Source organism: Macaca thibetana, chromosome 9, assembly GCF_024542745.1.
Source record: "Macaca thibetana thibetana isolate TM-01 chromosome 9, ASM2454274v1, whole genome shotgun sequence".
Taxonomy (NCBI): domain Eukaryota; kingdom Metazoa; phylum Chordata; class Mammalia; order Primates; family Cercopithecidae; genus Macaca; species Macaca thibetana.
This window is the reverse complement of record NC_065586.1, coordinates 27,560,718-27,588,532: the sequence shown is the minus strand read 5'-3', so window position 1 is coordinate 27,588,532 and position 27,815 is coordinate 27,560,718. Positions and strand designations below refer to the sequence as shown.

Sequence of the window (27,815 nt, the reverse complement as noted above, 5' to 3'; positions counted from 1 at the left end):
TAATTTGTGTTCTTTAGAAAGGTTTGCATTTTTGTTCTAGTGGTTACCTTTGTGCCTATAAATTTTTCCAGTGCCCTCATCCTCCTCCTTATTTAATCATTCACTATTTAGGTTTTTTTTTTTTTTTTTTTTTTGGTTGTTTGTTTCTGTTTTTTGAGACAGAGTCTCACTTTGTTGCCCAGGCTGAAGTGCAGTGGTACGATCTTGGCTCACTGCAACCTCTGCCTCCTGGGTTCAAATGATTCTCCTGCCTCAGCTACCGTAGTAGCTGGGATTATAGGCGAGCACCACTAAGCCCAGCTAATTTTTGTATTTTTAGTAGAGACAGGGTTTCACCATGTTGACCAGGCTGGTCTTGAATTCCTGACCTCAAATGATCCACCCACCTCAGCCTTCCAAATTGCTGGGACTACAGGCATGAGCCACCGTGCCCAGCCCATTCAGTATTTAGTTTTTCAGTTTTTATTGGTTTCTTTTAATTCTCACCTGTTGCCTGTATGGTAATCAATGGGATCGTTCTATTTTTCTTTTTCTCCATTCCTTTTCCTCCCATTTTTAAAGTGCATTATTTCTGTTTTGTTATATATAACATTCAAACATTATTATTTCACCATTGACCCTGCCTTTGTTTTAAACTCAGATCAACAGTTACGTATATATTTGCTTATATAATCTATGCATATGAGATTCAATTAGCTTCAGTTCTATAGTCTTAGTTTGGAGCTCATCCTCTAGGTGAGTCTTCAAAAAGGGCTCATGGGTGCAGAATTCCCTAAATTCTTACATGTTAAAACTTTCTAAAAATACTCAGTGGACAGCCTTGCTAGATATAAAGTTCTTTTATTGTTATTGTTTTCTTTTCTTTTCTTTTTTTTTGAGGCAGAGTTTCACTCTTTCATCCAGGCTGGAAGGCAGTGGCACTACAGCCTTGACCTTCTGGACTCAAGCGATCCTCCCCCCTCAGCCTACCAAGTAGTTGGGACTACAGGCCCCTGCAACCATGCCTGGCTAATTTTTGTAGTTTTTGTAGAGACAGGGTTTTACCATGTTGCCCATGCGTGTCTTGAACCCCTGAGCTCAAGCGATCCACCCTCCTTGGCCTCCCAAAGTACTGGGATCACAGGCATGGGCCAAGGCGGCCAGCCTGAAGTTCTTGATTTCCAAGTTCTTTCATTAAATTACAAAACAACAACAACAACAACAAAACAAAACAAAACAACAACAACAACAAAACTGCTCCGTTGCCTTGCTTCATAACATTTTTTTGAAAAGTCTGATGCTAGTCTAATTATTTTACCTTTGTAAATCATCTAATTTTTTTGGGAGAGGGACTGGGGATTTTTATCTTTGTAATCTAAAAATTTTGTTAGGTTTGTCTCAGAATTCTTTGCTGTTTGTTAACCTGAAATATAACTCATACAAATAAGGAAGGATAAATAATTTATTCCTCCTTTTTTTAAAAAAAATCCATTTATATATACATATAGATATGTGAGTTGTCAGGAATCCCAGCAAACTCCGACTGATAAGGACTGTTTTTCCTTTTTTTTTTTTTTTTTTTTTTGAGATGGAGTCCCGCTATGTCGCCCAGGCTGTAGTGCAGTGGTGCAATCTCGGCTCACTGCAAGCTCCGCCTCCTGGTTTCACACCATTCTCCTGCCTCAGCCTCCCGAGTAGCTGGGACTACAGGCGCCCGCCACCACGCCTGGCTAATTTTTTGTATTTTTAGTAAAGACGGGGTTTCACCATGTTAGCCAGGATGGTCTCGATCTCCTGACCTCATGATCCACCCACCTCGACCTCCCAAAGTGCTGGGATTACAGGCGTGAGCCATTGCGCCTGGACCCTTTTTTAAAATTATTTGAATTCATGAATCTTCATGAGTTACTCAGTCTCTACTGTTCTTTAGTACAAACTACCTGGCATACATGATTCAAAACATACTAAAAGTCTAATGCTCTAAATTTTCCATTACTTCAATATATCCTTAACATTTAAAGGTTAGCTTTCAACATAAGTAAGTGCCTGCCTATAAAAGAGTTAAATTTCATGTTTTTCGTTTTCTTCATTGGAGGTGGGGTCTCACTCTGTCACCCAGCCCAAAGTGCGGTGGCATGATGAGGGGTCACTGCAGCCTTAAACTCCTGGGCTCAAGCAATCCTTCAAATTTCATGTTCTTTAGAACAAGGAAATTAAGGAACAGGTATTTCTATTAATATTTTGTAAGTGCCCAGGATTCTAAGAAATGTTACCTAACAATTTACATAAATAATATACTAATTTCCTACAATTTCTCCTACAAAATATTTTCCTTCCACACGTTGTAAAGTAAACATTTGTTGGACTGATTGTTACATGGCCCAGTGTTATGTGATCGTGTAATGAAAGACTCTTTCATATACACAAGGATAGAATTAAAACTTACCATGGAATCTGTAACTCTAAATTTCCTCTCTTCTGTGGTTGAAACATAATTATGTTGCATTTACATAGTTTTTTTTTTTTTTCTTTTCAGTTTTTACATTGGGTTTATTTGTTCTTTGTAAAAAGGGGAAAAAAGTAAAGCTATGCTTGTTTGTATACAGAAGAGATTTAATCTCTCTGTGGCTGCCCAGATATTTCTTTTGCCACAGAACCAGTCTTCATGACCTTTCAGGGTTTATGCAAAACATAAAATAGAATATATGTTTTACATGTTTGTATCAACAAGAACATTTTTCTTTCACATTCTCATTTTTGTTTTTCATCTGCATACTTTTAAAAGCATGTAGATTTAACTGAGATACAAAAGTGTCAAATGGAGAGTAATTACGTGAATCATTTAATCTTCAGAATCTTGGTTTTCTCATTTTAAAACAGGCTTTAGGGATTTTTAAATTTGAGGATTATGTGGGTTTTATTTTTCCACATTCTGTATCTCATCCAGCCAGTTATGATATGCACTCATATTAATAGCCGAAAGAATGGGCTTCTTCTAAGTACTATTTACTGGGGGAGCACATATGTGTATCTGTGTGTTCACAATAAAATGAAAAGCCTTTAAAATGTTTTTAATTTGTAAAATATACATAAAGGAAAGTGCATAATGAAAATTAACACATTAGTAAATTATTGGAAGGGAAACACTTATGTAACTGCCATCCAAGTCAAGAAGTAGAATATTGTCATTATTATAAGCCCCTGACTGCCTGTGCTCACAGCCCACCCAGTGCCACCTCTCTTTACTCTGGGGATGGCTCCTTGTTTTGCCTTTATTGTAATTAGGATCTTGCTTCTTTTTCATAATTTTATACTTGAGAATGCATCTCTATAAACTGCAGCTTAGTTTTGTTTCTATTTGGAGTGTATCTGAATGAAAGCATAAAGTGTTTTGTCTGACATTTTGTTCTAAATTACGGGTTATTTTTACACTTAATTGTTTAGTTTAGTGAGTTTTCATAATTGTATACAGCCATATAACCAGCAGGCAGAAGTAATTATAAAACACGTCCTTCATCCAGGAAAGTTTTCTCATGTTATGTTTCAATCAATTTTCATGCCCACTCTAAGCAACCACTTTTTTATTTCCATCACTATAGATTAGAATTGCATATTCTCGAATTGGAACTTCTGAGTCATCACAGAGTACATGTTTCACTTTACTAAAAACTTTCAAATAGTACACAAAAGTGATTATACGATTTTACACTCCTACCAGGGCCAATACTTAGTGCTGTCAGTCTTTTTTTAAAAAATGTAGTCATTCTAATAGGATGAAATGGTATGTCATTGTAGATTTCATTTTCATTTTTCTGATAACTAATGATGATATTAAGTAACTTTCCATATCTTTATTACCAACTTGTATATATTGTTTTGTGGCCTGTTAAAGTCTTTTGCCCATTTTTAATTGGATTGTTTCTCTTTTGTTGCAGTCCATTACATATTCTGAATACGTTTGCATTATTAGATGTATGTACTGTGGAGTAATTTTTCACCAGTAAGCATTAAGATTTCCTTTTGAGCAGAAACCTTTAATATGGTTTTCAATTGTCCTTTAAGGTTCGTGGGATTCTGTCCTGTCTGTGATCAAACTAGTTTTTAAGTATGGCTTGAAAGGGAGTCAAAATTAATTGTTTCATACAGTATCCATTTGTCCCAGTACCATTTATTGAAAACACAATTTTTCATTTGATTATCTTGGTATCTCAGTTGAAATTCAATTGACTGTAAATGAATGGGTCTATTTCTGAACTAATTTAAGGAAAATGGAAATCTTAATGATATTGAGAATGTCAATCCATTAATAAGGTATATATTGCCATTTATTTGGGTCTTCCATTTCTGTCAGCAATACCTTGTAGTTGCAATGTAGAGTATTGCACATTTTGCATTATACTTTTTCTAGTTATCTACTTACTTGTGGTTTTGTGATTTATAATCATTTTTAATTTTTTGCCACTTGTTTGTTACAAGTAATGGGTATGTAATTAAATTTTGAATATACCTTTGTATATTCAAATATACCTTTATGTATGCTGACAAACTTGCTAACTTTATTTTTTCTAATTTTTTTTTGTAGATACCATAGGGTTTTCTACATGTAGAAATCCATAATCTGCAAATAATGACAGTTCACTTCCCCCCACAATCCTTATGCCTGTTATTTCTTTTTTGTGTGTGCTTTATTAAGCAGGCCAAGACCTCTGTTACAATCAAGTGAGTGCAAACATATATGTTCTCTACCTAATCTGGGAGAAAGCATTCTGTTTTTAAGTGTGATGTTAGTGGTAGGTTTTTGTAGATGTTTTATCAGATAGAAAAAGTTTCTTTCTATTCCTAGTTTGCTGTGAGATTTACATTTTAATAAAAATGGATTTTTGAATTTTATATGATGCTCTTCTATATCTATTGAGATGATCGGATGATTTTTCTTTTGTTCTATTAATAAAGTGACTTACCTTGATTTGTTTTGGAAGGATGAGCCAACCTTCCATTCCTTGGATAAAATCACTCTGATCATGTTGCGTTACCTTTTTCATGCATTCTTGTGTTCAAGTTGCTGATATTTTATATTTTGTGTTTATGTTCATGAGATATGTTGGTGTGTAGTTTTCTTTCCTTGCAATATCTTTATCAGTGTTAGTATCAGGGTTATGTAGGCCTTATAGGGCAAGTTGAGAAATTATTTTTTCTCTTTATTTTCTGATAGATTTTGTGTAGGATTATTTTTTCTTAAATATTGACATAATTCACTTAGCAAAATTATCTAAGTTGGAGTTTTCTTTGTGAAAAATATTCCTTTTTAATTGGTTTTTGAAATTACAAATTCAATTTACTTAAAGATATGGCACTATGTGGTTTTCAATTCCTTCTTGGGTCAGTTTTGGTAATTTGTGTTTCTCAAGAAATATGCTCATTTTATTTTATTTATTTTAGATATAAAGTTCTTTTATTGTTGTTTTCTTTTCATATATATATTTTATATATATATATATGCTAGATATAAAGTTCTTTTATTTGTTGTTGTTTTCTTTTCTTTTTTTCTTTTTCTTTTTCTTTTCTTTTTTTTTTTTTTTTTTTTTTTTGAGGCAGAGTTTCACTCTTTCATCCAGGCTGGAAGGCAGTGGCACTACAGCCTTGACCTTCTGGACTCAAGTGATCCTCTCCACTCAGCCTACCAAGTAGCTGGGGCTACAGGCCCATGCCACCATGCCTGGCTAATTTTTGTAGAGACAGGGTTTCACCATGCTGCCATGTGGGTCTTGAACCCCTGAGCTCAAGCTCAAGCCTAAATTATTTGTAATATCCTTGTATTATTCATTTTATTATTCTTTTAATCTTTGTAGATTATATAATGATAGTAGTTCTTATTTTTCTCTCTCTCCATCAATCTCTTTTTTGGGAGGACCATGGTCCATTAAAAAATAATCTGTGAGCTAATTATTTTTATATTTTCAATTGGTTTTGCAAACAAAAACAAAGCAAAGAAGACTATTCAATAGAGCTTATATGTTACCTACAAAGCCTAAAATATTTTTATATTACATATTATATTACATATTACATATTGTATTACAGAAAAAGTTTGTCAACCTTTCTTTAGTGGTTTACCATTTTTATTCACCTTTTAGAAGAACCAACTTTTGACTTTATTTTCTCTATTTTTGTCTATTCCCTATTTCATTAATATCTGCCTTTATTTTTAATTATTCTATTTATTGTACTTATTTGTGTTTAACTTTGGCTTCTTTTTCTAGCTTCTTAAGGTAAAACCTGTGTTCATTGGTATTATAGGCCAATTCTTGTCTTATATACATTTTTAAAGGTATACATTTTTCTTTAAGCACAGTTTTAGCCTCAATCCCATAAACGTAAGTTGTGATTTCATTTTTATTTAATTCAGAATAGTTTCTATTTTTTGTGTGATTTACCTTGGACCCAGGGATTATTTGCAAGTGCTGCTTAATTTCTAAAACTGGTTATTTTCCAGATCCCATGTTGTTATTGATTTCTAGTTTAAAACCACAAAGTCAGGGATGATATTATATGTGATTTCAGTTCTTTCATATTTGGCTTTATGACTCAGCCATCTGGTCTGTATTTGTCAATATTCCCTTTGCACTGAGAGAAAACTGTGTATTCTGCAGTAGTTGTCTGCAATGTTTTTAAATGTTGATTAAGTTAAATTGGTTAAGTGTGTTTTTCAGTCTTTTCTATCTTTACCATTTTTAAAATTTTATTTTATCAACTCCTCAGAAAGGGGTGTGAAAATTTTCAATCATGATTGTAGATTTGTTTATTTCTAGTTTTTTCTCCCTAGAGTTGTCCTTTGAACAACACAGGGGTTAGAGACGCTAACCCTCCATGCAGTCAAAAATCTGTGTATAATTTTGGCTTTCCCAAAACTTAGCTACTAATAGCCTACTGTTGACCAGAAGCCTTACCAATATCATAAACAATTAGCATGTGTTTTGTATGTTATATACTGATTTCTTACAATAATGTAAGCTAGAGAAAAGAAAATGTTATTAAGAAAATTCTAAGGAAGAGAAAATACAATTACTATTCATTAAGTGGAAGTGAATCATCATAAAGGTCTTCATCTTGGTCATCTTCATGTTGAGCAGGCTGAGGAGGAGGAGGAAGAAGAGGTGTTGGCCTTGCTGTCTCAGGGGTGGCGGAGGTGGAAGGAAATTCACATGTAAGTGGTCCCACACAGCTCAAACCCATGTTGTTCAAGGGTCAACTGTATTTATAATTCTCTTCATTGACAGTGAGAAACTGACTTCTGTTCTTACTGTCCTTACTTATTTGATCAATTTCCCTGTATGTAACCAAGCTTTCATTCACCAAGCATCCCCATCTCCTCCCCTTCGTAGATGCTCTCCTCACCCTGTGCTGGTTCTGATTTACCATGCTGGATTACCCAGCTACCAAAATGTTCTCGTCACCCCATTCAGGCTCTAGTTCACCATGTTAGGCCACCTTCCCCTAGTATGTCTGCCCTCCTCACCCTGCTCAGCTTTTGACCTCCTGCGCCACGCTGCTCCACTATATTGGCACTTTCTTTCACACTTTTCAATCTCTGTCCCCACATACCAGCTGATTCTCAATGAGGATATTCACCTTATTCTGCCAGGGTTCTGACTTCCCGCATTGGGTTGCACCACTAAAGATTGCTTCAGTCACTCTATTTAGGTTCTAATATCTTGTGACTGTTTCCCCCTACACTTAGAAAGATTCTCTTTTCATCCTTCTTGTGCTCTAACACTCCATGCTGGACCATTAAAGCAACCTTGTTGGTTCACCTGCCAATTGAGTCCATATATATGAACAAACATGAACAGTTTGTGCCCATATTGTAGGCATGGTTAAGGTCATAGAGTTTCTTTCTGGCAATATCATGGATGACTACTTTGTTCTGCCCCACACAATGGCTTTGCTGTGCTCTACTTACTGACTTTAGGGCTAAGGCAAAGGGATTTAATATCCCTTTTGAAGGATGTTTTCACTGGATACAGAAGTCTAGGTTGACAGTTCTTTTTCTTCTAGCATTTTATAAATGCCATTCTATTGTCTTCTTGCCCTCACTGTTTCTTATGAGAAGACTGAATTCAATCATATCATAATTCCCTATAACTACTGTGCTATATATTGTAAATGTTTCCTCACATTTACATGTGGAAACTTAATCCCCATTGTGAAAAAATTTAGAGCTGAGACTTTTGGGAAGTGATTAGGACATGAGGGTAGAGGCCTCATGAATGAAATTGATGCCCTTTTAAAAGAGTCCCCAGAGAGCTCCTTTGCCCCTTCTACCATGTGAAGTTAAGGTGAAAATATGGTTGTCTATGAACCAGTAAGCAGGCCCTCACTAGACATTGAATCTGCCTGCCTTTATCTTTGACCTCCCAGCCTCCAGAACTGTGAGAAATAAATGTGTGTTGTTTACAAGCCACCCAGCCTATGGCATTCTGTTGTTGTAGCCTGAAGGGACTAAGTCACATGTATTTTTTTTCTTTGATTACTTTTAAGATTGGCTTTTTACCTTTGGGTTTCAGCCATTTGATTATGATGTGTGTAGGTGTGGTTTTACTTTTATTTATATTGTGGTTTTTACTTTCATTTAGGGTTTACTGAGCCTCTTGGACCTATGGATTAATGTCTGCCATCAGTTTTGGGGAAGATTGCGATTATCGCCTTCACAGATCTTTTTTGGTCCTATTCTCTCTCTGTCCTCTTCTTGGTATTCCAATCACGCATATGTTGTTTCATTTAATAATATTTCACAGACATTGAACTCTGTTACTTCTTTTTCGAAGGAGGAAAAGTCAGGCTTTTCTCTGTTTTTCTGTTTGGATATAATTTATTGCCTTGAATTCACAGATCCCTTTGTCTTCTGTGTCTAGTTTGCTGTTAAGCCCATCTAATGAATTCTTCATTTCTAATACTGTAGTTTTCAAATATAGCATTTCTATTTTATATACATATATAAAGCATGTGTATACATGCATATTTATACACACACTATATATATATATACACACACACATACATCCATATTTATAAATAATAGAAATGCTATATTTCTCCTTTGCCTACAGAGGAGATAACCACAAATTGGTCATTAAAGGGAACAGATTAAACATTTATTCTGTCTGTATGGAGGAACTGTAACTGAGCTGTAGTTAATGAAAGAAAAGCTCTTTTTCATAGAATAATGCCAAGTAACAAATTGAGAAAATGAACAGAATTAGAAAAATCACTATTTTACAACTCCCAATAAAATAATTATTTTAGGCAAGGATAATGAATGGATGCTAAAACTTAAAATAGGGAATGATTGTTGGAATAGGACTTTCTTAGGGTGACACAATATGACCCCACAGATTGTTATACAATGAAAAGAAAAAATGGCATCTTTACATGGAAAGATCTGGTGGTCACCAGCATAATTAAATTCAGCATTGCTAACTCAGCATTGCTGAAAGTTGGACAACTAGATGTTTTGTGCCTCTTGATGTGTTGCAATGCATGGGATATAATTGGCTCTCACTTAGTATTTATTGTTTGATCTCATTCTTTTATATGGCTGCATAGTACTCCATGGTGTATATGTACATTTTCTTTATCCAGTCTACCATTGATGGGCATTTAGGTTGATTCTATGTCTTTGCTACTGTGAATTTTGCTGCAGTAAACAAATACATGCATGTATCTTTATGGTAGAGTGATTTATATTCCTTTGGGTTTATACCAAATAATGGGATTGCTGGGTTGAATGTTCGTTGTTTTAAGTTCTTTGAGAAATCTCCGAACTGCTTTCCACAGTGCCTGAACTAATTTGCATTCCTACCAGCAGTGTACAAGTTTTCCCTTTTCTCCACAACCTTGCCAGCATCTGTTATTTTTCAACTTTTTCATGATAGCCATTCTGACTGATGTGAGATGGTATCTCCTTGTGGTTTTCATTTGCAGTTCTCTAATGATCAGTGATGTTGAACATTTTTCAATATGCTTGCTGGCCACGTGTATGTCTTCTTTTGAGACGGATCTGTTAATGTGCTTTGACCACTTTTCAATGGGGTTATTCAGTTTTTGCTTGTTAATTTAAGTTCCTTATAGATTGTGGATATTAGACTTTTGTCAGATGCATAGTTTGCATATATTTTCTCCCATTCTGTGAGTTTATCTGTTTACTCTGTGGATAGTTTCTTTTGCTGTGCAGAAGCTCTCTTTAATTTAATTAGGTCTCATTTGTTCATTTTTATTTTGTTGTAATTGTTTTTGCAACAACATGCTTAGAGCTGGAGACCATTACCATAAGCAAATTAATGCAGGGATAGAAAACCAAATACCGTATGTTCTCACTTGTCAGTGGGAAGCGAACACTGAGTACACATGGACACAAAGAAGGAAACAACAGGCTCCAGGGCCTACTTGAAGGTAGAGGGTGAGTGGAGGGTGAGTGGAGGGTGAGGATCGAAAAACTACTTATCAGGTACATGCTTATTATCTGGGTAACAAAATAATCTGTACACCAAAACCTGTGACATGGAATTTACCTGTGTAACAAACCTGCACATGTAGCCCCGAAACTAAAAGTTTAGAAAAAGAAGGAAAAACATATTTACTATATGATGAATAATTTTTCTAACAAGAAAGGTTTCTAGAGTCTTTCTAATCATATTGCTTATACCAAGTATAAAAGCATAGACTATCTTCCTGCTTTCCAAAGGCCAAAGAATTTCTGACATACTTTTCCCAAGACTGCTACATTCACATCTTTTCTCCAAATTTGTTATCCCATAGCCTCTTTGGAATAACACATAGAGGTAAAAATGTAAAAAACCTTAAGGATTTTTTTAAAGGTAAAATTCTCTTCTAATCTGTTTTTCCCAGGGATGATCATTTTAATTCTGACATACATTTATGTTTCCCATTTTATTGAATTGCCAACTTGGTTTCAAAACTTATAGATGACAGTCGCATCTTTTAATGTTGTGGTTTAAGAACGTCATGTTCTTTTAAGCAAACCACACTTAGTCTGAGCCACTGTCATTCAATAATATTTATCAGTGTAATTTTCAGCAAATACTGTGAAGTTTTTAGAAAACATGAAAAATTATGGTTTCAAAATAGATATGTTGATATTGCCAGAAAGAAACCCTACAATCTTGCCTGTGCCCACAGTATGGGCACAAACTGTTCACATTTGTTCATATATGTGGCCTCAATGGGCAGGCGAGCCAGCCAAACTTCATAGCAGTCCTGGAAAATGTTAATATAACAAGAGCCTGAGAAACAGAGCAAGCAGCTGCATCTTTTTGGTTTATTTTTTTTTTTAAATAACCAAAAATACGTACATGGATTCATCTTTCTAGAGCTGTTATTTTGCCAGCCAGGCAGTTTGATTTCTGGGATATAGCTGAAGATCTTGAAAGCATGTAATTCAGTTTTGTTTTTATAATGTCAAGAAATTAATGTAGGATTCTATTGCTACACAAAATGAGAAGAGCTACCATACTGCTGGAAATGAATTCAGAGCAAGATGCTAATCAAGTAAGAGAACTGTGTAAGGGGTAGACCTGTTGAAAATGGAGAGTGGTATAAATTAACACCACCTATAAGCCCATCACTGTATATGCAGAAAGCAATGAAGTTGTCAAGGAATTCTGAGAAAATACACTTTCCACTTAGAGACAACTTCAAATGAAAACTTTACTGCTTACATTTAGAATTTGAAGATGTATTTTGCAAGTATGAGGTTTAAGGAGGAATGTAATTGTGTTGGGAGAGATTTTTGATTCATTGAAGAAGAGGAAGCAAAGGCTGTCTTGTTTCAGATCCATTTCACCAATATTCGCTGGTGTGGTAGCCTGCTGGGAGTGTGGTGGGAAACACAGAATTCCTGCTATCGTGGAGATTACATGGTAATTTGGGAGATAAGAAGCACACAACACATGACTACAAGTCAAAGTAATGTGGTATGAGGTGCAGGAAAAGGGAGAGCAAAATTAAAAAGAAGCTTAAAGGAGGAAGATGCCAAAGGATTTGTGAAAGAGGTTTTGTTGTAGACCTTAAGTGATGGATTATTATGTAAAATATGGAGATGGCTGGGAAACAACTATAGTTGAAAAGTATAACAGGGGGAGAATCTCTGTGGTCTGTGAGTAAACTGGTGTCTTCTGTCTGTGGTCATGTGAAACCCCGTGCTCCATTTGTTGCAGCATTTATTACAGATTATAATGGTCTGTTTATCACCCTCACGAGACTGTAGTTTCCCAATGATCAATTAAAACACAGTCAGTCCACATTATTTGTAGATTCTGAGTTGACGAATTCATATACTCTCTAAACTTTATTTATGACCCCTAAATCAGTAGTCACATCACTTGCGCTGTCATTCCTGGACCTGCAAAGTAGGGACACATTTTGAATCACCTGGTGCACATGTTCTCTGCTGAGGTCCAAAAAGGTGACATTTTGACTTTTCGTTCCAGCTCTCACCCTGTGAATAGCTCGTCCATTTGGCAGTCTGTTTAGTGCCACGTTTTTCACAGTCTGTGCTCTCAGATGGTGATTTTGCTGTTTTAATATGGTCCCTAAGCATAGTGCTTGCTGAAGTGCCGCCCAGTGTTCCTTTTTTTTTTTTTTTTTTTTTTTTTTTTTTTTTTTTTTTTTGAGACGGAGTCTCGCTCTGTCACCCAGGCTGGAGTGCAGTGGCCGGATCTCAGCTCACTGCAAGCTCCGCCTCCTGGGTTTACGCCATTCTCCTGCCTCAGCCTCCTGAGTAGCTGGGACTACAGGCGCCTGCCACCTCGCCCGGCTAAGTTTTTGTATTTTTAGTAGAGACGGGGTTTCACTGTGTTACCCAGGATGGTCTCGATCTCCTGACCTCGTGATCCGCCCATCTCGGCCTCCCAAAGTGCTGGGATTACAGGCTCGAGCCACCGCGCCCGGCCCCGCCCAGTGTTCCTAAGTGCAGGAAGGTTGCGATGTTCATTTTGGAAAAAATCTGTGTATTCCCTAAACGCCGTTCCGGCACAAGTTATAGAGCTGTTGGCCATAAGTCCAATATTCATGATTCAACAATCTGTACCAAATAAGGTGTCTTTAAAGAGAAATACACGTGAAACAACGTTATATATTGATTGGTTGATGAAAACGTTCTGACCAGTGGCTGATGGGAACCCACTTTATATATACCCTAGGAACAGTAGTTCAGTATTTGTTCATCTAAGGTTTGCAGTGACTTGATAGAACATAACTTCCCCTGATGAGAATTGACTGTATCCATTTTGTTTGTTTGTTTGTTTTTGAGACAGGGTCTGGCTCTGTCATCCAGGTTAGAGTGCAGTGGTGCAATCTGGGCTCACTGCAACCTCCGCTTCCTGGGCTCAAGTCATCCTCCTACCTCAGCCTCCCAAGTAGCTGAGATTAGAGTCGTGCACCACCATGCCTGGCTAATTTTTTTTTTTTTTTTTTTTTTTTTTGTATTTTTTGTAGAGACAGGGTCCTTTGTTGCCTGGGCTAGTCTTGAACTCCTGAGCTCATGCGATCCACCCACCTTGGCCTCCCAAAGTGTTAGGATTTACAGGCGTGAGCCACCGTTTCTGACCCAAGTGTATCGGTTATTTCTGTATGCCTAGTACTTAGTGTTTAGTAGATAGTCAAGGAGTCTTATGAGAAATTCCAGCTCCCTAAAAAATTTAAATACCGAACTTTGGAATTGCAGCTTAATACCATGAAGGCAACGGGAGGCCATTGGAGACTTTTTTCCCCAGGAGTGATCTTTGGGTTGTGAATTGTTTAACAGGCACTGATTAAATGTGCTAGCTAGTGTCATGAACAGAATTAATATCCCTGGCACCCTGCTCTCAAGGAGCTATTGCAGAAACTCTAAAAGTGTCTTTAGGAAGATTAATTTGCAGCGATTTGTAAGATGGATTGAGATTGAGAAAAACTGAAGACACAAAACCAAGTTATTCTCTCACACAACGATCCTGAGATGAAATGGCAAAGACTGGGATTTGGGTGATCAAATAGAAAACAGGGAAACGGGCAGATACTTAAGTTATTGTGAAGTAAAATTTAGCAATAAATGAGTTCATGCAGAGGACGAGGGAGATGGAAGGGATAAAGGTAAACTCTGAAGTTTACCACTCCTGACTTTGTTAGTTCCTGTGGTTGCAAATGTTTTTCAATCATGTTCTTGTCATAGGAAGTTATCATTCTGTACTGTTCTGAGTCTTTTTTTTTTTTTTTCCCTCAAATGAAGACTCACTCTGTCGCCCAGGCTGGAGTGCAGTGGTGCAATCTCGGCTCACTGCAACCTCCGCCTCCCGGGTTCAAGCGATTGTCCTGCCTCAGCCTCATGAGTAGCTGGGACTACAGGCACATGCCACCATGCCTGATTTGTTTTTGTATTTTTAGTAGAGACAGGATTTAGCCACTTTGGCCAGGCTGGTCTTGAACTCCTGACCTCAAGTGATCTGCCTGCCTTCACCTCCCAAACTGTTGGGATTACAGGTGTGAGTCACTGGGCCCCGCCCCTGAGTCTTCTTTTAAGATACCAGTAATGGGACCAAAATCCTCACTCATTGTAACTAAGTAGCTGATGAATTGCCTAGGATTTGGGTTGAAAATGGTAAATGATAGATCTAATTTTACAATTATAGTGAATTTTTATAGTTAATTGTGAAATTTTGTCTATAACTTGTTTAAAGTTAATTGTGAAATTATGTCCAGTATTGAACGATCCTTTTTTTTAAATTTCAAATTTGTGCCATCCAAATGACTTCCACTGTGATGGCAAGGTATTTCTGGCCAGCAGTGTACAGTTACATATCACTGATGCCAAGCTTGCTGCGAAATTTACAAGAAGATAGGGCAGACCATTATTCACTGTTGTTCATTATGACATTTTTTTATGAAAAAAATAGAGGCTCAGAGATCGGCATTAGTTATATTTTAAGTAGCATATGGAAGGCAATATGACTTTTCAGTTTAAATTTGAAAAGCAAATTCTTCATTGTGAAGTGCCAGTATGTTTCTTTAGAGTTTCCATTAATTGAGAAATAAAACTTTGTTTTCTCTCAGCATGGTATGAAAGTTTCAGGTTTGAAAACCTATTTACTTAAGCTTTACTTTAAAATAATTTTTCAGTGTATTTTTTCTTATTAGAAGTCCTTTTTTAAGACTGTTTTTATCCTGATATAGGCTATTTGCATCACCAAGGTTTTTCAATGCTCTTTTTCAGCATCACCAATTTTATAAGGTTATGCAAAACTGATCTCCTACTTGAAAACTTTGGAATAATACGTTTTTCCCCCCTGGTAAACTCATCTAAGATAATCAAGACATCTAGATGTTTTTATGTCAATTTTCAAGGAAGAATTTGAATGGCATTTTAAGCTAGTATTTATTCTATCTGTGGCTCAATACTACATGTGTTTAATTCAACTTGAGATTACAAATCAAAGGAATTTTGATGCCCTTTATCTTTTTTCATCTGCTTTGAGTTTAATATACCTTTCTGAACAAAGCCATGTTTGTAAAGGTTATTAAGTTTTGTTTGGCCTTCTTCTCCGCTGTGAGTACCCAGTGGACCTTACTGCGAGGTTATGCTCCTGGACTGATTGATATATAAACAGAAGACAGATGGTGTAGAGATGGCTCTGATGATAATTCATTTTTCAGCTAGTCATGAAGCTATTTTGATTACAGTGTGTTTAAGTAATTATAACACAGTCTGCAATGTTAGTCTTGCTGGGAAGGGTGCACATGGAAAACAAGTTACGTGTTATTCATGCCCAACAAAGGATGCACTGTGGTGTAATGATTTTAATTCCTAATGCTAGATTAGGACTGAAAGCGTTTAAAATATGTCATACAGTAAGGTAAGTCAATTAAACATGGACCAAATAAAAAAGGTAACTGCACAGTTTTGAGGCATAAATATTTGTTTTGGAAAGTATTTAGATGTTACTATATGAAAGAAGCCAGTATTTTTACATTTAGGTAACAGTCTGTGTACAGCTAATTAAAAAATTACATGGCTTGATTTTCAGTTTATGTGAATCATAATCATCATGCAGCTTGATTTCTGTGTCATGGATTTAAAACTGAAATCAGAGGGCTGACAATTCAACAGCATGTTACCTCCCTACTGTTGATGAAGTTTTGAAAAAAAAAATCTAAGCAAAATATCAAAAGTTGAAAAAAATAATTAAAATTGTGTAAATAAGTGGGTCATTAAAATGGTTTGTCTTCACATATTAATGACAGTTTATGTCATGATTTTGGGTTCCATGATAGCATAATTGATCGCTTAGATGGAGTTCGTTTGTTGTGGTCCCTGCTGAAAAATCCTCACCCAGACGTGAAGGCCAGCGCAGCGTGGGCACTCTGTCCATGCATCGAAAATGCAAAGGTAAGAACGGACCGCAAGTCAGTCTCTTCTAGAATCTCTAATACTGTACTGAAAAATGCCACCACAGGTGACTAATTGCTTTCTACTTATTATAAGTCAGATTTATCTGGTGGGAGAGAGTGTTGCACAATGTTTATGCCAAAATAATTTTGGAGCATTGCCTTTTTTCTGGGCAGTTTTAAAATGCAAAGCCAAACTAGCCAAAGATGGCGGTGCTTGCCAAGTTCTAGCTGATTGGTGCAATGGAAGCAAGCATCTCAGGTAAATCAGAGTGAGGACAAGTTGACTGTTCTTGTCTCCTGAGGGAGAGGAAATTGTCTGCATTTACCTGCTATGTAGAGAGTGCAGCCACTGGGGAGACATGACTGCTTCTCTTGTCGTTACAGCCTGCAGTGAGAGAGCACTATGTTCTGTGTTGCTTTGAAAAGGTCGCATGATTTCAATGACTCACTTTTCTTATCTGTCACTAAAAAGAGGAGACCAGAAGTCTCTGAAATCGATTTTAGCCCTTGATTTGTAAATTTTATTGTTTTCTTTGAAGATCACTTTTCAGCCTATTTCTCTTAACATTTTTTCTATAGGTTTAGAGATTGCCCTTTAAGATCCTTGTTGCTGAAGTTATTTCTGCCTGTTGAATATTTTTTTAAATTATACTTTAAGTTCTGGGATACATGTGCAGAACATGCAGGTTTGTTACATAGCTATACACATGCCATGGTGGTGTGCTCCACCAATCAACCCATCATCTACATTAGGTATTTCTCCTAATGCTATTCCTCCCCTATCCCCCACCATCTGACAGGCCCCAGTGTGTGATGTTTCCCTCCCTGTGTCCATGCATTCTCGTTGTTCAGCTCCCACTTATGAGTGAGAACATACAGCGTTTGGTTTTCTGTTCCTGTGTTAGTTTGCTGAGAATGATGGTTTCCAGCTTCATTCATGTCCCTGCAAAGGACATGAACTCATCCTTTTTTAAGGCTGCATAGTATTACATGGTGTATATATGCCACCTTTTTTTTATCCAGTCTATCATTGATGGGCATTTGGGTTGGTTCCAAGTCTTTGCTATTGCGAATAGTGCTGCAATAAACATATAAATGTGCATGTGTCTTTATAGTAGACTGATTTATAATCCTTTAGGTATATACCCAGTAATGAGATTTAAAAATGGTATTCATGGTTCTAGATCCTTGAGGAATTGCCACACTGTCTTCCACAATGGTTGAACTAATTTACACTCCCACCAACAGTGTAAAAGCATTTCTATTTCTTCACATCCTCTCCAGCATCTGTTGTTTCCTGACTTTTTAGTGATTGCCATTCTAACTGGTGTGAGATGGTATCTCACTGTGGTTGTGATTTGCATTCCTCTAATGACCAGTGATGATGAACTTTTTTTCATATGTTCATTGGTCACATAAATGTCTTTTTTTAAGGGGTGTCTTTTCATATCTTTTGCCCACTTTTTGATGGAGTTGTTTGTTTTCTCTCATAAATTTGTTTAAGTCCCTTGTAGATTCTGGATGGCCATACTGCCCTTTGTCAGATGGATTGCAAACATTTTTTCCCATTCTGTAGGTTGCCTGCTCACTCTGATGACAGTTTCTTTTGCTGTGCAGAACTTTTTAGTTTAATTCTATCCCATTTGTCAATTTTGGCTTTTGTGTTGCCATTGCTTTTGGTGTTTTAGTCATGAAAGCTTTGCCCATGCCTATGTCCTGAATGGTATTGCCTAGGTTTTCTTCTAGGGCTTTTATGGTTTTAGGTCCTACATTTAAGTCTTTAATCCATCTTGAGTTAATTTTTGTATAAGGTGTAAGGAAGAGATCCAGTTTCAGTTTTCTGCATATGGCTAGCCAGTTTTTCCAACACCTTTTATTAAATAGGGAATCCTTTCCCCATTTCTTGTTTTTTTCAGGTTTATCAAAGATTAGATAGTTGTAGTTGTGTGGCATTATTTCTGAGGCCTCTGTTCCATTGGTCTATATGTCTGTTTTGGTACCAGTACCATGCTGTTTTGGTTACTGTAGCCTTGTAGTATAGTTTGAAGTCAGGAAGTGTGATGCCTCCAGCCTTGTTCTTTTTGCTTAATATTGTCTTGGATATACAGGCTCTTTTTTGGTTACATATGAAATTTGAAGTCTTTTTGTAATTCTGTGAAGATCTCCAATGGTAGCTTGATGGGGATAGCATTTAATCTATAAATTACTTTGGGCAGTATGGCCATTTTCACAATATTGTTTCTACCTATCTATGAGCATGGAACATTTTTCCATTTGTTTGTGTCCTCTCTTATTTCCTTGAGCAGTGGTTTGCAGTTCTCCTTGAAGAGGTCCTTCACATCCCTTGTAAGTTGTATTCCTAGGTATTTTTTTCACTGACAAAAAAGGATTTATTTACAGTGTAAAATTTATCATACATTTCTTTTTTTGAACTGAACATAACCTCAAGATTTTATTGTCTTCATAATAAAACAAAAGATGAAATTTAGAACTGAATCACTTGACCCTTTCTCTTCATATCTCCTCCCAGTTCAAAATGCTTGCATGTCCTCATAGCCAGCATCGTCTTAGATCTGCAGCTGGACTCAGTGCTCAAGCCTTGGCGCCATCTCCTTTGTAGTTTTAGCCTTTTTCTGGAAAATTGGCTTACTTACAGAAATCAATGGCCTTGATATACACAAACAATACTTAGGTTAGAAGACTTAAGAAAACCCCATGTATAATAGCAACAAAGAAGATTAAATATTTAGAGACAAACATTAAGAAATGTGCAAAATCTATAAAGGGGAAATACTTCTGGAAAACACAAAAGCACGTAGAGTGGGAAGACATCCCTTGTTTTTGGCTATCACAACTCATCATCAAGATGCCCATTCCCTCCAAGCTGATTAATAAATTGAATGCCATTCCTATAAAAATACCAACAAGCTTTGTTTCATGGAGTTGGTAAGTTGATACTAAAGTTTCTATGGAAAATAAACATGCTGGAATAGTGACACAAAATGGGGGGCTAGCCCTATGGGCTATTAAAACAAACTGTAAAGCCCCTGTATTTAGAACAGTGTGACATTGACCATGTGAACAGGCAGACAGACCAATGGAATAGGATAGAAAGTACAGAATAGACCTAAGTACAAATGGGAATTTAGTATATGATAAAGGTGGCATATCAAATCTCAGAGGCAGTGATGGATTTTTTATATTTATTTATTTATATTTTTTATTTATTGAGATGGAGTCTCACTCTGTCACCCAGGCTGGAGTGCAGCGGCACAATCTCCGCTCACTGCACCTCCACCTGCTGGGTTTAAGCAATTCTGATGCCTCAGCCTCCTGAGTGCTCAGCCCAAGATTGCCGCTCTGCTTCCTGCCATGATTCCACATTCCCCGTGCATACACAGCATCCTTGCCCTTCTTGTCCTGTGCCACTTTGTGGGGTTGGTGCTTGCCACATTTCTTATAGAAAATCTGGAAGGCTTTAGGAACGTGCACCACATTGCAGGAGCCCTATTGCATGGAAAGCTATTGTTAATTTCCAAGTCATTTATGCTTACAGAGCTGATAGGAGCCAAACTAAGGTGTGGGTCATTCTGTAGTAGGAAACAGTTTGGGGAGTAGTTAACATAGTGGCCAAAAGAGTTTTTTAAAACACTAAACCTCCGACTGTTGTCTGCATATACCATTTTGGGCAAAAGGTAGTTCTTATTTGGAGAAAACATAGATTGTATTATCTTGAGAAGTTCTAAAGGGAACCACAGAGGGGAGGAAGAGAAGACACAGGGAGTCTTTTTGGTTGGGGCAGTGGTCTCCCTGGGGGGGTAGACACCCTTGTCTTGGTGTGATCATAGAACTCATGGAAATGACAGGCGGCCTGTGACACCAGCTTTTCAGAGGAGAAGGGTTTCTTGTATGTATTGGTGGGGCCTCAGCTGTATCTAATAGGAGGTACTGCACTGGAATCCTCAGATGGTCCTATTCCTAGGTATTTTATTCTCTTTGTAGCAATTGTGAATGGGAGTTCACTCATGATTTGGCTCTCTCTTTGTCTACTATTGGTCTATAGGAATGCTTATGATTTTTGCACATTGATTTTGTATCCTGAGACTTTGCTGAAGTTGCATATCAGCTTAAGGAGATTTTGGGCTGAGACGATGTGGTTTTCTAAATATACAATTATGTAATCTGCAAACAGAGACAATTTGACTTCCTCTCTTACTATTTGAATACCTTTATTGCTTTAGCTTCCTGATTGCCCCGGCCAGAACTTCCAATACTATATTGAATAGCAGTGGTGAGAGAGGGCATCCTTGTCTTGTGCTGGTTTTCAAAGGGAATGCTTACAGCTTTTGCCCATTGAGTATGATATTGGCTGTGGGTTTGTCATAAATAGCTCTTATTATTTTGAGATACATTCCATATATACTTAGTTTATTTGGAGTTTTTAGCATGAAGGAATGTTGAATTTTATCGAAGGCCTTTTCTGCATCTATTGAGATAATCATGTGGTTTTTCTTCTTGGTTCTGTTTATGTGGTGGATTACATTTATTGGTTTGCGTATGTTGAACCAGCCTTGCATCCCAGGGATGAAGCTGTCTTGATGGTGTTGGATAAGCTTTTTGATGTGCTGCTGGATTCGATTTGCCAGTATTTTATTGAGGATTTTCGCATCGATGTTCTTCAGGGATACTGGTCTGAAATTTTCTTTTTTTGTTGTGTCTCTGTCAGGTTTTGGTATGAGGATGATGCTGGTCTCATAAAATGAGTAAGGGAGGAGTCCCTCTTTTTCTATTGTTTGGAATGGTTTCAGAAGGAAACCATTCAGAAGTACCATAGGTACTAGCTCCTCTTTGTACCTCTGGTGGAATTCCGCTGTGAATCCATCTGATCCTGGGCTTTTTTTGGTTAATGGGTTATTAATTACTGCCTCAATTTCAGAATTTGTTATTGGTCTATTCAGTGATTTGATTTCTTCCTGGTTTAGACTTGGGAGGGTGTATGTGTCCAGGAATTTATCCATTTCTTCTGGATTTTCTAGTTTATTTGCATAGAGGTTTTTATAATATTCTCTGATGGTAGTTTGTATTTCTGTGGAATCAGTGGTAATCTCCCCTTATCATTTTTTATTGTGTCTATTTCATCCTTCTCTCTTTTCTTTTTTATTGGTCTGGCTAGTGGTCTATTTATTTTGTTAATCTTCTCAAAACACCAGCTCCTGGATTCATTGATTCTTTGAAGGGTTTTTCGTGTCTCTATCACCTTCAGTTCTGCTCTGATCTTAGTTATTTCTTGTCTTCTGCTAGCTTTTGAATTTGTTTGCTCTTGCTTATCTAGTTCTTCTAATTGTGATACTAGGGTGTCAATTTTAGATCTTTTCTGCTTTCCCCTGTGGGCATTTAGTGCTATAAATTTCCCTCTAAACATTACTTTAGCTGTTTCCCATAGATTCTGGTATGTTGTGTCATGGTCTCGTTGGTTTCAAAGAACTTATTTATTTCTGCCTTAATTTTATTATTTACACAGTATCATTCAGGAGCAGGTTGTTCAGTTTCCATTTAGTTGTGTGGTTTGAGTGAGTTTCTTAATCCTGAGTTCTAATTTGATTGTGCTGTGGTCTGAGAAACTGTTTGTTATAATTTCCGTTCTTTTGCATTTGCTGGGGAGTGTTTTGCTTCCAATTTTGTGGTCAATTTTAGCATAAGTGTGATGCTGTGTTGAGAAGACTGTATATTCTGTTGATTTGGGGTGGAGAGTTATGTAGATGTCTATTAGGTTCGCTTGTTCCAGAGCTGAGTTCAAGTCCTGAATATCCTTGTTAATTTTCTGTCTTGTTGATCTGGCTAATACTGACAATGGGTGTTAAAGTCTCCCAGTATGATTGTGTTGGAGTATAAGTCTCTTTGTAGGTCTCCAAGAACTTGCTTTATGAATCTGAGTGCTCCTGTACTGGATGCATATATATTTAGGGTAGTTAGCTCTTCTTGTTGCATTGATCCCTTTACCATTATGTAGTGCCCTTTTTTGTCTTTTTTGATCTTTGTTGGTTTAAAGTCTGTTTTACTAGACTAGGATTGCAACCCCTGCTTTTTTTTTTGCTTTCCATTTGCTTGGTGAATATTCCTCTATTCCTTTAGTTTGAGCCTATGTCTGTCTTTGCACGCAAGATGGGTGTCCCGAATACAGCACACCGAAGGGTCTTGATCTTTATCCAATTTGCCAATCTGTGTCTTTTAATTGGGGCATTTAGCTCATTTACATTTAATAAAGATTAATGTTGTTATGTGTGAATTTGATCCTGTCATTTTGATGCTAGCTGGTTATGTTGCCCATAAGTTGATGTAGTTTCTTCATAGTGTTGATAGTCTTTACAATTTGATATGTTTTTGCAGTGGCTGGTACCGGTTTTTCCTTTCCATATTTAGTGCTTCCTTCCGGAGCTTTCATAAGGCAGGCCTGGTGGTGACAAAATCTCTCAGCATTTGCCTGTCTGTAAAGGATTTTATTTCTCCTTCACTTGTGAAGCTTAGTTTGGCTGGATGTGAAACTCTGGGTTGAAAATTATTTCCTTTAAGAATGTTGAATATTGGCCTCTACTCTCTTTTGGCTTGTAGGGTTTCTGCAGAGAGATCCACTATTAGTCTGATGGGCTTCCCTTTGTGAGTAACCCAACCTTTCTGTCTGCCTTTAATATTTTTTCCTTCATTTCAACCTTGATGAATCTGATGATTATGTGTCTTGGGGTTGCTCTTCTCAAGGAGTATCTTTGTGGTGGTCTCTGTATTTCCTGAATTTGAATGTTGGCCTGTCTTGCTAGGTTGGGAAAGTTCTCCTGGATAATATTCTGAAGAGTGTTTTCCAACTTGGTTCCATTCTCTGTATCACTTTCAGGTACACCAATCAAAAGTAGGTTTGGTCTTTTCACATAGTCCCATATTTCTTGGAGGCTTTGTTTGTTGCTTTTCATTCTTTTTTCTCTAATCTTGTCTTCATGGTTTATTTCACTAAGATGATCTTCAATATCTGATAACCTTTCTTCTGCCTGATCGATTTGGCATTGATACTTGTGTATGCTTCTTGAAGTTCTTGTGCTGTGTTTTTCAGCTCCATCAGGTCATTTCTGTTCTTATCTAAATTGATTATTCTAGTTAGCAATTTCTCTAACCTGTTTTTCAAGGTTCTTAGCTTCCTTGCATTGGGTTAGAACATGCTCCTTTAGCTCAGAGGAGTTTGTTATTACCCACCTTCTGAAGCCTACTTCTGTCAATTCATCAAACTCATTCTCCTTCCAGTTTTGTTCCCTTGCTGGCGAGGAGTTGTGATCCTTTGGAGGAGAAGAGGCATTCTGGTTTTTGGAATTTTCAGCCTGTTTGTGCTGGGTTTTCCCCATCTTTGTGGATTTATCTACCTTTGGTCTTTGATGTTGGTGACCTTTGGATGGGGATTTTGTGTGGACTTCCTTTTTGTTGATGTTGATGCTATTCCTTTCTGTTTGTTAGTTTTCCTTCTAACAGTCAGGCCCCTCTGCTGTAGGTCTGCTCGAGGTTGCTGGAGGCCCACTCCAGGCCCTGTTTGCCTGGGTATCATGAGCGGAGGCTGCAGAACAGCAAAGATTGCTGCCTGTTCCTTCCTCTGGAGGCTTTGTCCCAGAGGGGCAGCTGCCAAATGCCAGCCAGAGCTCTCCTATATGAGGTTTCTGTCGACCCCTGCTGGAAGGTGTCTCCCACTCAGAAGGCACTGGGGTCAGGGACCCACTTGAGGAGGCAGTCTGTTCCTTAGCAGAGCTTGAGCGCTGTGCTGAGAGATCCACTGCTTTCTTCAGAACCAGCAGACAGGAATGTGTAAGTCTGATGAAGCTGTGCCCACAGCCACCTCTTCCCCCAGGTGTTCTGTCCCAGAGAGATGGAGGGTTTTATGTATAAGCTCCTGACTGGAGCTGCTGCCTTTCTTTCAGAGATGCCCTGCCCAGAGAGGAGGAATCTAGAGAGGCAGTCTGGCTACAGTGGCTTTGCTGAGCTACATTGGGCTCCACTCAGTTCGAACTTCCTAGAGGCTTTGTTTACACTGTGAGGGGAAAACCGCCTACTCAAGCCTCAGTAATGGCAGATGCCCTTCCCGCACCAAGCTTGAGCATGCCAGGTCGACTTCACACTGCTATGCTTGCAGCGAGAATTTCAAGCCAGTGGATCTTAGCTTGCTGGGCTCTGTGGGAGTGAGATCTGCTGAGCTAGACCACTTGGCTCCCTGGCTTCAGCCTCCTTTCCAGGAGAATGAACAGTTCTATCTTGCTGGCATTCCAGGTGCCACTGGGATATGATTAAAAAAAAAACCTCCTGTAGCTAGCTGAGTGTCTGCCCAAATGGCTGCCCAGTTTTGTGCTTGAAACCCATGGCCCTGGTGGTGTGGGCACCTGAGGGAATCTCCTGGTCTGTGGGTTGCAAAGACTGTGGGAAAAGTATAGTGTCTGGGCCAGAGTGTACTGTTCTTCATGGCACAGTCCCTCATCGCTTCCCTTGGCTAGGGGAGGGATTTCCCTGACCCCTTGCGCTTCCCAGGTGAGGTGATGCCCCAACCTGCTTCTGCTCACCCTCCGTGGGCTGTACCCACTGTCTAACCAGTCCCAATGAGATGAGCTGGGTACCTCAGTTGGAAATGCAGAAATCACCTGCTTTCTGCATCAATCTCACTGGGAGCTGCAGACCAGAGCCGTTCCTATTTGGCCATCTTGCCCATGTCTTGTTGAATATTTTTATAGAAAGGATAGTTCTACAATAAATTTAACTTGACTCTAAATATCATCCTAAATATAATTTTTTAAAAAGTGAATCATGATGTGTGTTTGGAATAGAGGAGACCTATTATAAACCCATTAATAGAATCATTTGTTATCATAGCCAAAAAATTAAAAAGATCTCAAATCTTTACAGGAGTCACACTACGTTATACACTGCAGCAGTGAAAAATCAATGTATTTTGGCAATGTGTTCATTAATATCAATATATATCACAAATATATTGAACAAAATAAAAACTTGCAGAAATAGATATATAATTCCTATTAAAGTTAAAATATATTTTTTAAAGTGCCAAATTTAAATAATATTGTTTACAGAGAAAGAAAGAAGCCAACTGGGGAAAGACTGATACAAATCCTTGAAGGATAGTCTTCATTAGTCACTTTAATCAGCCCAGCCCTTCATTCATAAATTTAAACAATCAAAGATCACTATATATTTAAGGAATACTAACCATGTTAAAGACACACACCCACGTGAACTAGCAGAACTGACTTCAGAAGAAATGGAGATAATGTAAGGAATGAAATAATTTTAAAATTATTATTTTCAGAAACACCTAAGGGTTGTTATTAAACACTGTTATTTACAATTCGTAGGCTTAAAACTGATTTTTTTTGAAACTGAAAATATATTTGGCAAAACCACAGATTTAGTAGAAAGGATGAATACTAAGATGAATAAGGCTAAATAATTATAACTAATATAATAATAACTAAAGTCCTTTCCCTTTCCTAGAAAAGGATGTTATAGATACTGATTAACTCTCAATGGTCATTGAAAATCTGTATTTAAATGTCAAACTTAATGTTATCATTGGTGAGTTGCCATTTTGATAGATATTATTTCTGCTTAGTGCTGTTATTATATGTAAAGTATGTTCTGTCTTCTTATAAATTTCAACTTCAAATCTAATTATCTATTATTGGGCTTAAAAGATTTTTCAGTATTTTCATATTCATTGTTCTTACATAGGTTTTCTTTCCTAAATATCTGGCTGGTCTCCTATGCAAGCAGCCTAAAACATGACCCAGCCCACCTCTCTCTTTGCTCTTGGCCCCAAGGTCTAAACCAGATCCAAGACTCCCAAAAGAGCTTCTTCCTGTTCCATTTCTCTTGAACTTCACCTACGCTCTTGAACTACACCTACTCCTTGCCTCCAGCCACCTTCTTACTTATCTCAAGGGAAAGACAGGCTCCTGAAAAAGATCTCTGCTTGATCACATCTCTCACCAAGAACTACCCTCTCTTGTATGCATTTATCATTGAGGCAACACAAACACTTGAAGAATCATCAACAAGGAAGTGATGTAAGCCACATGGCTAATGAGAAAATTAGCCATATAAGAGTGGGTGACAAATTAGGCTATTACGGTAGTTCAGATGAAAATGATTAAAATTTGACCTAACACCATGGCAGTGTGGATGGAGAGAAGAGACAATATAAGAAAGAATTGAAAAGTAGAATCAGGAATTGGTAAGTGATTGGATGTTTGAATTTTTTTTTTCTTTAATGTTGACAGCTAGGAACATGATAGAATTTTTTCCAAACATGGTAATAACATGGTCTGAAGAAAAGATGATGGAGTTGCCTTCCTCCAGGTAGATATGTCCAGTCATTTGAATACATGAATCTGGATGTCAGGAGAGAATTCTAGATGGAGATATATGTGTAGGGTCATCAGCCTTTAGGAGGTAGTGGAGGTCTGAGAGTAGATGGAAGGGAGAGGGCGTGGAGTGAGAGGAGACCACCAATGACAGAGTGAAGTAAAGGAGGAAGGCAGGTGGGTGGGGAGGGGATGGGAAAACCAGGAGAACTTGATTACAAAAAAGCCAAGAAAGGAGAGAAATCAAGAGGGAGGGAGAATGTTCAACAGTATTATTTACTCCTAAGAGGACAATTTCCCTTGAAAAGTGAAAAGAGTACATTAAATACAGGAATTAGGTGGTCATGGTCATAGCCATTTCCACTGAGAGGTGAGAGTTTAAGCTGGATGGCACTGGAGGGAAAAATGAATTGAGGGGAGGAAATAGAGGAAAAGAGGATTCATAGCTTTTTCTAGAGACTCAGCTATTAAGAGAAGGAGGCCATTATGAAACCCAGAAGATAGCTCAGGTTTAGGAAATGATAAACATGGAAGAGTCATGTGTGTGTGATTGTGTGCGTGTATCTATATATCTATATCTATATACCTATATTTATCTAGAGAGAGTGCACACACACAAGCACAGATGGAGAAAAAAAGGACAGGCATGGCTCTCACTGTTCCTTAATCCTATAAGCACATTGCTCTGAGTACGGTAAACGATTTCTAGAGCACCAAGCAAAAGGATGATTCTAAAATGCCTACTTCCTGAGGGCGAGTCCAGGAAGAACAAAACCAGAAGAGCAAGAATAGAATGGAATACTGAAAGAGGCACCTTCTTATTTCATCCAGGCAACAAACGCATGGCCTACTTATCTGTCTGTCTATCTTTCAATCAATCATCCATCTATTACCTATCAATCTATGTCTTTGAATTTAAATATTACCTACCCATCAATATCTTTGAATTTGAATCCAGAAGTGAGAAAGTTATCAAAGGGATCCTAATTAATACCTTAA

General features: G+C 37.6%; 1 protein-coding gene across 8 annotated transcripts in view; it reads left to right on the top strand.

Moving 5' to 3' along the window:
- The window catches only part of ODAD2 (outer dynein arm docking complex subunit 2), a 194,785-nt gene that overhangs the window by 75,280 nt on the left and 91,690 nt on the right, over positions 1-27,815 (top strand). For all 8 annotated transcript variants that reach the window (XM_050804486.1, XM_050804488.1, XM_050804489.1 and 5 more), the window contains one exon: positions 16,303-16,417. In XM_050804486.1, coding sequence (XP_050660443.1) covers positions 16,303-16,417 — 115 coding nt within the window. The remainder of the gene's footprint in view (positions 1-16,302; positions 16,418-27,815) is intronic.